The 13438-nt window shown below is 39.7% G+C and overlaps 1 protein-coding gene across 1 annotated transcript in view; it reads left to right on the forward strand.

Annotated features, from left to right (window-relative positions):
• Positions 1-13438, forward strand: part of msto1 (misato mitochondrial distribution and morphology regulator 1) — an 88766-nt gene that overhangs the window by 52329 nt on the left and 22999 nt on the right. The window contains exons 8-9 of the mRNA XM_076302388.1: positions 271-405; positions 9126-9278. Coding sequence (XP_076158503.1) covers positions 271-405; positions 9126-9278 — 288 coding nt within the window. The remainder of the gene's footprint in view (positions 1-270; positions 406-9125; positions 9279-13438) is intronic.

The raw sequence follows: 13438 nt of genomic DNA on the forward strand, positions 1-13438 counted from the left end.
ATTGTACATCTCTCGCATTAAACAGGAGATGGTGTTTTGAGCCATTTTCAACCCCACAAATGACACCTCTTATAATTGGAACTTTGTCAGTGATAACAGGAGCAATGATACTTTCACTCAGCTCAGCCATATCATTTTGTTTAGAGCTCTAAAGACATTTTAGTGTACAGTTACATTATGTGACAGGAAAAGTTGGTGAGTGTTAATAGGTAGTTTCAATTTATGAATATTTTGAGGTTTAGAAGTTGAACTGCATTGTTTTTTATACAGGGCTTTCAGGTGTTGTGTGACCTCTCTGACGGGTTCTCTGGCCTAGGGTCAAAGGTTACAGAGCTGCTTCAAGACTCCTATGGAGGACGTGGCATTCTGACCTGGGGTTTGTCGCCTGTCAGTCACGCAAACTCGGTGAGTTAAATCTGCTTCATGTTTATAATGTTTGTTCAGTGTTTTATCATTCTATTTGTGTAGTATATCATTGTACATGTATACAATATATATATATATATATATATATATATATATATATATATATATTATATAACACTAAAATACAACTAAGAACTACTTATCTACTCGTCCCACCGAAGAGTTTGTTTATTTGTTTCCCCGACTAGCGCGGTAAAGTGCAAACACAACAGCACAATAAGGTTCTAGGTAGGCTGAGCTCCGCTCTGCTTAGGTTAACGGAGGATCATTCACGAGAGGATTTTGGGCTGCACAGATTCAACGCAGGCTGCCGATATACTGTATCCCAACTTTTTTGGAATCATGTTGTTCCTTGAAATAGTCAAATTTGTAATTTTCAACATTTGGTATGTGTCCTTTTTGCAACTAAATATGAGATTTGCAGATTATGACATTCTGTTTTTATTCACATTTTACACAATGTCCCAACTTTTTCTGATTTGGGGTTGTACATTTGATGTGATCAGCCACATATTTATTAATGTTTTTGATTGGAAGAAACCCTATTTATTATAGGGTTGCATTGATCCGATATTAACCCTCAGAACTCCAGCGGTACGGATCCGTGCCGCTGACGCACCCTTGAGAAATGACTCATTTTAGGCCTATTCACACCAAGAACGATAACGATAACTATAACCATAACGATAAAAGCGTTCACACTGAACAACGATAAACAAAGTCTCTCTTGTGTTAATGAATGTGACGGTTAAAATTCAATGGGTTCTGATTGGCTATTAGCTTTTTATTGTTCTGAAAATCGATCTGAAAGTGATTCCCAACGATATCGTTCTTCATGTCGTTATCGTTATAGTTTATGTGTGAACGTCGTCATTCATATTAACGAGAACGATATTTATTTATAGCTATCATTATCGTTATCGTTCTTGGTGTGAATGGGCCTTTTAGTAGGGGGGATTATCAACAAAAAAGGGCCTAATCGTTACACGGTGGATAGAAGCACCAAAATTGGTACAGACAGAAGGGGTGCCCAAAATTTCTGGTTCATTTAGGTCATTTTTTAAGGGAAAATCCAAGATGGCCACCTAAAACGACCCAAGGATAATAAAACATTACATAGTTGGGCATCATGGTTTATTCTGCTACTTTATTATTTTACATTTGATACATATAGAGATGGTTAACAAATAATATGTGCAAGATAACCCATGAAAATAATCTTTCATGCCTTTTATATAGCTTTAAAGGTGCCATGTGTAATGTCTGCCAAAAAATCTATTCATACTCCACATTCCATAAAAGATGGGGCAGTATACCTCCAGAAAATGAGTTGGTCTACCCTAGAGTAACAACCGAGACACGTGTATTGCAGTTTGGCTGGCTGTTATGTTGCCCGCATACCGCCTCCCATGGCCGAAACTGGTATTATGACACCTGTCGGGCTGTGGCTAGTAATTTAGCATGCTAATTCAGGTTGATATCTCTGCAGCACTATACCTTGTCATTTTTTTAATGACACCATCACCCTTATTTCTTCTCATTCTTTTGATGTGTGTAGCTCATTTTTTGGATATTTTTACCTCAATTCTTACACATGGCACCTTTAAAGGGGGGAAAACAGGCTTTAAATGGTCAGAATGACATGACTCCCCAAATGAATCCTCATCTGAGAAGTTAATTATTTATGTATGCATAACATAAATATTTTTAAAAACTTTTGGAAGAATCACTTAATAATTTTCAAAATACAGTTTATTGCTAAAATGTCCACATGAGCAGAGATCAAGCCCTAAATAGGGACACAACTCATTGACCAAATGTTATGCCAGTGTTAGCATTAGCATTAGCCAATGTAGAACCATTAGCTGGGTTCCAATTATCAAGCTAAATCTAGGCAAACAAAGGCATCCCTAGGCTAATTGTGTCCCCATGATCAGCTGGGGTGCGTATTTGTGAATCTGTGGTGCTTCCTGGGGGGTATTGTACCGTTATTTCGTGAATAACATTAGAAACTACAACATTTTTTATATGTACTGCAGTAACGGTAGCCAGGTGGTATTTATCTGTGCAGTATGTACATTGAGTAAACCTCTCTCATGATACCTTGACATGCTGGTGAGAGAACTAACAGTCTGGGCTTTTAGCTCAATTACTAGCACGCTCGCCTCCCGAGCCGAGGTGCTAGAGAGCACATATACATTCACCAGCTCAAAAAGCGCAAAAATATATGCTCTGTTTTCCAGAGAAGTATACCCTACAATTCCAGCTGTTACTTATCAAATGCCATCTTAGTGCCAAAAGTTAACCAAACCAATACGGTGGTGAACTTAGCATGGGCAATGGGTGAGTATGCAATCAAACTGATGCTTCACTTCAGCCAGAACTGTCTGACCCACCTGCTATAAACTCACTCCTTCCTCTCTTTCATGAAAAAGCTGCCAGCTTTGCAATGGTCAGACATGGTATGAATGTTGTAAAACAATTGACAACAAAAAAGGGCCACCTAAATTCCGGCCAGGTCCAAGTTATGGCATTTGACCAACCACTATACATTTACAAAAATGGTTCAGTGGAGTGATCCAGACTGTTATGGAGAGAGGTTTGTGATGCTTGGTGGGTTGCACATAGATATGGCTCTATGGAACACAATCAGATAACTTTAGATGGAAGTAGTTGAACAACTGCACTATGTGATAATGGGGTGGCTACCTCTGGAACAGCAGACTCCTTCTAAAGGGTGGGCTGCATAGAAAACCATTTCCAGAAGTAAAAGATGCCTTCATTGCTGACAACAAAAACCTTTTCAACTGCTTAGCCAGGAATCAAACATGTTTGCATTTCTGGAGAAGTACACTTGTGTTCTTTACGATAAGAAAATGGATCTTGAAAAAGTCAATGATCTCAGGAAGGACTTGTTTTCTCAAATATATGTCTTTCAATGGAAAATATCACTTCCACACTGGCTGCACTGATACAGCATTCAAATAGAGCAGTGTACCAAGCTAGCATTTGGTCCAAAGGTCTGCAGGCTACCCAGTCAGTGCCTTCTGAAAAATATGGATGGACCAAATTAGATGATTTTTGGACACCTTTATGAACACTTTTACCAGAGGCAGCCAAAGTATGTAGAGAACCTCTTAAATGAGGCAGCAAAGGTGAGCCTCTCTGCCCTCGAAAGTGCCGATGCCAGGATGCTGGGTTGCCTTGTACAGTATGCCAATGTGCCATAGCATGTGAATAGATGCAAATATGCAGTATGTAGACTAGGACTAATATAATCTAGTGTGGTGTTTTACTGTGTCTTAAGAAGTTGCAGGGGACATGTGTGCTTAATTGTATGTTTTTTTATGAGAACTGCCTGAGGTGCTTGAGTGTCTGTGTTTTTATATATCTACCAATTGTCTCAAGGATACTATATAGCCATAGTGTAGCCGTATTGTCTGCTTAAAACAGAGACACATCTATAAGATATGTTATACCTAATTTCATGCTTTTAGGAGGTTGTGTAGGTGGCCTTTGAAATAGCTGCTAATTGTGTGGATATAGGCAGTGCAGCCTTTTTTCAATTTCTTTAAAAATTCACTTCCCATTTGAGATTTCTTGAAGTAATCTTTCAGGATAACGTAGGATCACCCAAGGGACATATATCAAATTTCAAGCTTTTAGGAGGTTGTTTAGGTGGCCTCTGAATCAGCTGTCAATTGTATAGGTGGCCATTTTGAATTTATTCAAAAACTCACTTCCTGTTTGATATTTTCTTGGGCACCCCTTCTATGATTTCTTAGGATCACCCAAGGAACATGTATACCAAATGTGAAGCTTTTAAGAGGTTGTTTAGGTGGTCTTTGAATTAGCTGCCAATTTTGTGGCAGGGAGCGCAGCATTTTTCAATTTCTTTAAAAACTCACTTCTTGTTTGAGATATTTTTGGGCACTCCTTCTAGGATGTCTTATGATCACCCAAGGAACAAACATACACAATTTCAAGCTTTTACGAGGTTGTTTGGGTGGTGTTTGAATCAGCTACCAATTTTGTGGCGGGGAGCACGGCATTTTTCAATTTCTTTAAAAACTCACTTCCTGTTTAAGATATTTTTGGGCACTCCTTCTAGGATGTCTTAGGATCATCCAAGGAACATGTATACCAAATTTCAAGCTTTTAGGAGGTTGTGAAGGTGGCTTTTGAATCAGCTGTCATTTGTATGGGCGGCCATTTTGAATTTCTTCAAAATCTCACTTCCTGTTTGAGATATTTTTGGGAACCCCTTCTAGGATGTCTTAGGATCACCCAAGGAACATATCTACCAAATTTCATGCTTCATGAGATCACATAATCTCCCCTACTATTTACCCTCGTTGTTCAGAGGTGCCACTCGTGTCTCTCGAAAGGGGAGATCCATTAAGTAGAACCAATGTCGTCATTGTAAAAACATGTAATTTGACCACAATGTGTATATATAATAGCGGGGGAAAAACTCACAAAACATTGTTTTATCATTATTTTTGACCATCAAACCAACCAGGAAGTAAACTGAAATGACAATGGAACGTTTGTATGGAAGTCATTTCCTGTCCAGGGATGGGTAGATTAACTAGATCAGCAACAGCGCCATCTATTCATAGACCGTAATCCACCTATTGACTTGCATTATAGAAAGTAGTGTCAACATGAATTTGAGAAGGGATATCTTTCTGACTATAATAGTTGTAGTAAAGATTTCAATTGTATTTATTTCAGAATAAGTGTGTGTATGATTTCAATCAGTAAAAAAGTTTAATCTATATATTTCCTTTGCCAGTCATTTCTTTAATAAATAAATAAATACATACATATTTTGATGATTTTTTGCTCATGTTTGTGTATATAGTGGTTAAAATAAAATGACAATACTTTAATCATATTCCTTAGGTTGTGCTGAAAAGAAGGATATAAGATAGTATAAGATAGTTTGGTTACACTTTACTTGACAGTATCGACATAAGAGTGACATGACACTGTCATGAACGTGTCATTTACAAGGATACAAGGATACAAGGAAGTTTATTGTCACATGCATATAGTTACTGGAAGTAAGAAATGCAGTGAAATTATGTCTGGTGTCGGCCTATTTGTGCATTTATGGGGGGGGGGGGTAAAAAGTGCAGTAGAAGAGGGGTTTAGTAGATTAAGTGGCAAGGGCTGCATAAGAAAGGTGGGGGAGGATTGGGATTGGGGGGGACACCAACAAGGAGCACCCAAGAGCAACAGGGGCAAGGAAAAACTCCCTTACCAAGGAAGAAACCTTGGGCAGATCCACGGCTCAAGGGGCTAACCCAACTGCCAGGGGTCTTGGTGTATGTGTTGGGGGGATGACCGGGGGGATGGGATAGTGTGCTGTATATGTGGGGAGAGGGCAGTGTGCAATATGTGTGTTGGAGAAGCTTCCTCATGAGACAATGTGCTGTGTATTTGGGGGGGGGGGGGGGCAGTGTGCTGTAAGTATGTTGGGGATGTGTGTTGGAGAAGCTTCCTGATGAAATAATGTGCTGTGTATGTAGGGGAGAGGGGGGGCAGTGTACTGCAAGTATGGTGAAGGGACTTACTATTGCAAGCAGAGTACTGTATGTATGAAGTATGTGAGTGATGACAGTGAAGATGCGTGTGTGGGCGGGAGGGGAGTGGAGCACTGACTGTGTGTGTGTGTGTGTGTGTAGTGTGTGTGGGTAGGTGGGGGCAGTGTGCTGTAAGTATGTAGAGGATGTGTGTTGGAGAATATCCTGAAGACAATGTGCTGTGTATGTAGGGAGGGGGGGGGGCAGTGTGCAGCAAGTATGTAGAGGAGGCTTACTGTAGCAAGCAGTGTGCTGTATGTATGTGAGGTGATGACCGTGATGATGTAAGTGTGTGTGTTTTTTGTGTGTGTGTTGGGGATGGGGGTGGGGGGGGCAGAAGGCTAGGCAATCAAGGACATGGGTAGATAGATGGAGGGGAAATCAAAAATAATAAATAAAAAGTTCTATGGAGATGTGCAAAAGTTGGAGAAAGTCAGATGTGTGTGTGTGTGTGTGTTTTGACGTGTGATGAAATAAGAAAATAAATAAAAGGTCTGTAGCATAGGGAGAGGGATGTAAAAGTGCTAAAAGTCATGTAGGTGTGTGTGTGTGTGTGTGGGGGGGGGGTCATGAGTGCTGAGGAGTGAATGAGTGCGAAGTCAGTATAGTGCGAGTTCAGAGTTGGGAAATGTTTGAGAGTGCTGAGGAGTGAAGGTGTGCAAAGTCAGTATAGTGTGAGTTCAGAGTTCGGATGGCCTGGGGATAAAAACTTCTCCTGAGTCTCTCAGTTCTGGCTTTGTGACTACATAGGCGTCTTCTTGATTTCAGCGGTAGGAATAATCCATTGTTAGGATGAGAAGAGTCCTTCAGAATCTTTTGGGCTCTTAGGAGTACTCTTCTGGAATAGATATCTTGTAGAGCAGGGAGTTGAGTTCTTATAGTACGTTCAGCTGAGCGCACTACTCTCTGCAGAGTACTACAATCTCTAACTGTGGAGTTCCCATACCAGGTGATGATGCTACCAGTTAGAACACTCTCAACCGCTGAAGTGTAGAAGGCTGTCATGATGGATGTAGAAACTTTGAATTTCCTTAGCTGACGAAGGAAGTAGAGTCGTTGTCTGGACTTATTCAGAACATATTGAGTGTTAACAGTCCATGTTAAGTCTTCAGTAATGTGGACACCAAGGTATTTAAAACTTGTGACTCTCTCTACAGGTTGCCCGCTGATCATTAGTGGGGTGTAACTGTAGTTTTGCTGCTGCCTTCTGTAATCCACTACCATTTCCTTGGTTTTATTGACATTCAGTGTCAAGCTGTTAGATTGACACCACTGTGCCACCTCATCAACCTGATCCAAGTAGAGCTGTTCATTGTTGTTACTAATCAGGCCCAAGATCACTGTGTCATCTGCAAACTTGATGATGGAGGTATGACTACTGTTTGCTTTGCAGTCATGTGTGTAGATGTTGTACAGCAGTGGACTCAAAACACAGCCTTGGGGAGCGCCAGTGCTGATGGTTAATGTGTCAGATGTCAGACCCCCCACTCTAACCACTTGTGAACGGTTGGTGAGAAAGTCAAATATCCAGTGACACAGGGTGGTGTTCAGTCCTAAGGCCTTCATCTTTGTGACCAAGGTGAGAGGTACTATCGTGTTGAATGCTGAACTAAAGTCAATGAACAGCATCCTCACATAATTCCCATTCCCCTCCTCCAGGTGAGTTAAGGTGGTGTGCATGAGGTTTGAGATGGCATCCTCTGTAGACCTGTTGGCTCTGTAAGCAAATTGGAGGGGGTCGAAGGAGGCAGGGAGGGATGAGCAGATAATATTTTTCACAAGCTTCTCAAAACACTTCATCACTGTAGACGTCAGGGCTACTGGGCGGTAGTCATTCAGACATGATGGACTTTTGTTTTTCGGTACTGGAACAATAACAGACTGCTTGAGGCAAGTAGGAACTGTCTCTTGAGCCAATGATGTGTTAAAGATATAAGTGAACACATTTCAAAACCCTGTTAGAAATTCCATCCGGTCCAGCAGCTTTTCTACAATTAACCCTCCTAAAGGCATTGCTCACATCGACCTCAGAGACACAGAAAGGTGCATCCTCATTTGCTTCACATGCTGCAGCTAGTGCAAGATAGTCTGTGTTTTTCATGTCAAAGCGAGCATAAAAAGCATTAAGTTCATCAGGGAGGGCTTTACTCATCATAGGAGGGGACTTTCTTTCAAAGCCAGTGATGGTTCGGAGTCCTTTCCACACTCGTGCTGGATCACCCTCCAAGAAATCAGCTTCAACTTTGTCTCTATGGCGCCGCTTAGCATCTTTAATAGCTCTACGTAAACTATAAGATGCTGCTTTGTAATCCGTCATATCCCCTGAAATAAGCCCAGCATTATAAGTCATGGTGCGTGTCTTTAATGCCGTTCTTACTTCTCTATCCACCCATGGCTTCTGGTTAGGGAAACTTCGGATCTTTACAGTTGGGATGATGGAATCAGTCATAAACGTTTATGACATAACTTCTGTTATTAAGTAACATTCGTTTTTTGCCATACCAAGTTAGGGTTAACTTCTTATTTATAAGTTAAAACGTACAACTTCGTATACCGTTTATTTACCACCATTCAAACTCGTCCAAACTTCGTGTGAACTTCCTAGGTGGGGAAACCAGATTTCATCTCATCATTATGGGTAAATAGAGGGCTTTCACGGGTGATTAGTAGTGTGAACCATTTTGGCAGGGGTGTTTTATCACTACCATGGGATTTTAATCTATACAATGCTATTTTTTGGTGGGAGAAAAATTATGTATCTGTGTGTTTTATGTTTGCTTGTTGGACTTATTATTTGGTTTTGAACTTGAATTTGAATGCTGGTCCAAGTTCCTGCTTGTGCACAATTGTTCATTTATTAATGAACAATAACAACAATTCATTACATTCATATCTAAGTGTTATTTTGTTATAATTTGTCTTAGGAAAAATGTTTAGTTAGAAAAAGTATCGGGTATTGACTGATAAACAAAGCCCAGGCATCGGTATCGTTTTCGAGACCGAAAAAGTCGGATTGGTGCATCTGTAATTTATTATGCCAATTTTAAATTCATGTTGATATGCTTCTGGCATATCAGTTTCATACCCTGATCTGTTTTCTTACCTCAGACACCAGTGAGGGAGCACTGTCATTTGTTGAATTGTGCTCTGGGGATGATCCATATGGCAAATCACAGTTCGTTCTTCTGCCCCCTCACACTTAGAGGAGGACTGGGGCCGCGTCCCACAGCTACACCTGATTTCACACACCTGAACTATGATGTGAGTTTTATATCTCCTTATTATTATCTCTTTCATCATCAGAGACCACGGTTACATGCACACCATATTCCGATGAAGGCCCATATTCTGGTTAAGGCAATATTCAGAATAAGATGTTTACATGCACTGCAGAGTTGCAGAAACATTTCCATTCACATTTTAGTCGGCATATTCTGAATAAGCCAGTATCTTACAGTAGTGGTAGTAGTAGCTGCGTCATCACGTCTCTGTTCCTGAATTTCATCCATGCCTGCAAAATTGTAGCCTCGTGAGACCATCCTTATCTCGCAAGCTTCAGATTTTCACTCCCAGATCAGTCTGGCATCTCTCCAAAAGAGAAAATTTGGATCAGCGTTGGTTTTGAAGCGGGTTTACTTCCACGGATGAGCATAGTTATCGCTGAAGTTTTATCCGAATATTTGAGTATTCCTGGGGAAGCTAGGAGTCTCTGCAAAATAGCTGGGAGGAATGAAGGACACAGACATCCTCCACGATTCCAATTCCAGTTGCAATTCCAGTTAGTGTTTGGTAGCCCTGAATCTTAGTTACTTAACGAGAAGGAATATGCTTTCTTCAGAAGTGTAGCATACCATGAAAACTGGGTGGGGATTGTCGTTGATGAGGTTCATGTCACATACAAATGGTAAGTTTAAAAACGTTAACGTTAGCTACTTACCTAACTTGTATGTTAAAAGATGGCTTCGTTGATCTGATTGGTTGATTTGGCCCGTCTATCACCAACATAGGTGGTGATAGACAGATGGTTTATCCAATCAGCTAACCAATATTTTCGCCCCTTCCCAAACGTTCTCCAACGGAAAGTTCCCAGATGGATATGCAGAGCAAATACGAAGCAATCCATCTGGCGGAGTCAGGTTAGCAAAATTGGTGAAATTGACTGGATTGGAGCCGCTGTTGTAATTTTAGCCCTATAACAGGCCACTTAATCTGTCAGCAGTATGTTTGTTTTTATTTAGGTTTTTAGTAATTTTAATTTTAATTGGGTTACGACAATTGAGTTAAATTGGGTTTACATGACACCTGTGCCATCGGAACGTTAATATTTTAATATTTCAATTAAAACAGGAATATGGTGTTTCTGTGAACTAAATGACTGCCTCATCTCTATATTCTTCTTTCTCTTCCTGTTTATCTTTTCTGCCATATACCCTTATGTGTTCTTCTCATTTTTTTAAAGGGCCGAGGAATATTCCATCAACCTCACTAATGAAGGCAGCGCTTAACAGAAATAGTCTGGTTTGAACTAGCGTAGACTTTCACGGCTCAATTACCTCAAGTTAGCTGCATCTTGCCTTCGTTTATTCAAGCGAGGCTAGGGTCAGCTTCATGTCGGCTCTTGCATGAGGTAGAAAAGTAGACCAAAACAGTAGATTGACGAAAAGAGGATATACGTCATAAAATTAAGGATTTCTGTTCGATTTACGAGCGCCATCTACAGGATTTTCATCGATAGTCATCAAATTGAACATCGAGAGAAAATAAAATAGATAGTTGCTTACCTAAATTGTAGAATAATGAAAGCATAAATTTAAACAACAATGATCATGGTTTGAAATCAGTTGCAAGTTTGATTGTTGAATGAATAAATAGCCTAGTATTAACTCAAGACAACTTTGGCATAGGCTATTTAAAATTATAGGCTATAGCCTATGTTCTTAGATTAAAAGGGCTCACTCCAAATTATTGTCTAGGAGGTGGTCATAAAAAATAAATTGGTATCAACATAATATAGCCTATTGTCTCCCATAAGTCTCATAGTTCTGCCAAAGTGTTTGTGAAATATAATTATCTGAAATGCAAGTGCTTTTAATTTGACATTTAATATTTAATCTGTGTAGCACACAGTTGATTTGACATAAATGAACAATCATCAACACATGAAGCGGTTTTAATCATTAGCCATATGCCCTATAGGCTACAGAATTATGTACAGTATTTAACTTGCATAAGATTTAATGTAGCCAACTAGCATAGCCTATTTAGTGTCACTGAACAGGCTACCAGATGTGCATGACCCTTTATCAATAGTAGGAATGTCTTTCATTAAAGACCATAACTAAAAATTAGGTTAGATTAGATTAGATTCAACTTTATTGTGATTGTGCAGAGTACAAGTACAGAGACAACAAAATGCAGTTTGTGTCTAACCAGAAGTGCAAAAAAGCAGAAAAGTGCAATGTGATATACAAAGTAGTTGGTGAATAGACAGGACAAAAGATATAGTGCAGTGTAGACCGTATTGTACAGTTGTTTTCAGAAGGTGGTTTAGAGTAGTAAAAATTAAATCTAAGCATGTGCAGTGTATTAGCAGTAACCTTATAAGAGTAGAATAAATATGGCTATGTAATATGAACAATGTATGAACAACATATACAGATATGTGCAATGTAGTGGCAGTACCATTATAGTAGTAGTAAGAACAATATAGATATATGCAGTGTATTAACAGAATATATTACAGAAAAACGGAATAAATATGGATATTTAGTATGAACCATATAAACAGATATGTACAGTGTGTACAGCTATGTGCAGTGTGGTAACAGTACCATTGTAGTGCAGAAACAGTAACATTATAATAGTATTAAGAATAAGTGTATATGCAGGATGAAGAGCAGTAGAATATGGCTATGTATACGTGTAATTGCAGTATGTACATTTGTAAATAAATAGACACTATGGATGGGATAGGGTAGTGCAGTTGTGTGTGTGTATGTGGGGGGGGGGGGTGTCCGCCTCCTTTTTGTCCCTATCAAGGCTGCCATGGTCGTGGACACCTCAACAGGCACAGGCAAGGAGGCATTGGGTAGGGGGTGATGGGGGGGCTTAGTTTGTTGGATGTCACCGGGATGCAGAGCTAGAGTTGGAGGCCATTATCAAGTTGATAAGATATGTAAATAGCCTACTTCATGTGGGAACCAAACCTGAAAACATGCATGGATATGATTCCTTTACTATGCCATCGTGCTACGTGTTACACTATCACCGAACGCATGTGAAGCAGGGCAGCAATCAATGCTTGGTGACACTGTCGGAAAAAAAGTTTTGACAAGTTTTTTGAAGTTGTAGGCTACAGGTGATGAGAACATGAAGGCAGGTTGACGGAACCGTCTTTTGGGACTCGTTTTCTGACTGATGTATTTTTTTTGCAACACAGCTTGATTAAGCTTGAAAGTTAACCTGCTACAGACCAGGTTAGTTCTGTGGCATAAATTCTCTTAGTTACCAAACTTGGATTCGCGCTAACCACACTAATGGAACGGAACTCTCACTAAAATTAGCAAGACTTATCGAAATAAGCCAGGTTTGGCCTTGATTGGTTTGATGGAAAACCCCTTAGCTCATCTACACTTATGTGTTATGTCATCTTTTAAAGGGCAACTCTGGTCTAAGAACAACCTATAGGGTCGGTTTTTGGTTGATAACAAGGGTATAAACTTTTGTTAAGGACAAAAACAACAATAGTCCTTGTAGTTTTGAGTAAGATGAGATTATGCATTTATAAATAAATAGAATATAGCATAGCATATAGGGCGGTGGTAGTGTAGCGGTTAAGGAACTAATAGCCTAGTAGCCTGAAAGTTGTCGGTTCAATTCCCAGCTTCCACAGTTGTGCCCTTGAGCAAGGCACTTAACCCCAAGTTGCTCCGGGGACAATGTAATCCTTTGTAATATAGTTGACATATGTAAGTCGCTTTGGCTAAAAATGCGTCAGCCAAATGTAATGTAATATAGCTTAGCTATGTCAAGTAAATCACTCTTTTGAGCTATTAACTAGGGTTAAACAAATCAACCTATGCTACTATGGCGAATACTTTACTTAATACTTAAAGTATTTTTTACCTTTGTAATTGTAAAGAAAGGGTATGGGTAGTTTGAGGACATTACTAGTCCATTTTATACAGTTTCTGTACACTTACAGAGTTAAAATGACGGGTTTGTCTTTAGGGACCCTCTCCACAGTAACACTGAAGTGTAATTATTTTGGGCCTTGTCAGTGGCTTAAAGTAGCAGTTTGCTTTAACATAGCAAGCTTGCCCCCAAGGTAATATGCTATTTCATTGTAAAGGCATATTCTGGTCTTGCTCAAAACAACCCTGATTAACGTTGTTTAACTACTCATTATCATCCAAAAATAG

The sequence above is a fragment of the Alosa pseudoharengus genome, unplaced genomic scaffold (assembly GCF_046254945.1).
Source record: "Alosa pseudoharengus isolate Yale_2024_CS ecotype anadromous, Long Island Sound unplaced genomic scaffold, YU_APseudo_1.1 YU_APseudo_1.1_scf_23, whole genome shotgun sequence".
NCBI classification, from domain to species: Eukaryota; Metazoa; Chordata; class Actinopteri; order Clupeiformes; family Clupeidae; genus Alosa; species Alosa pseudoharengus.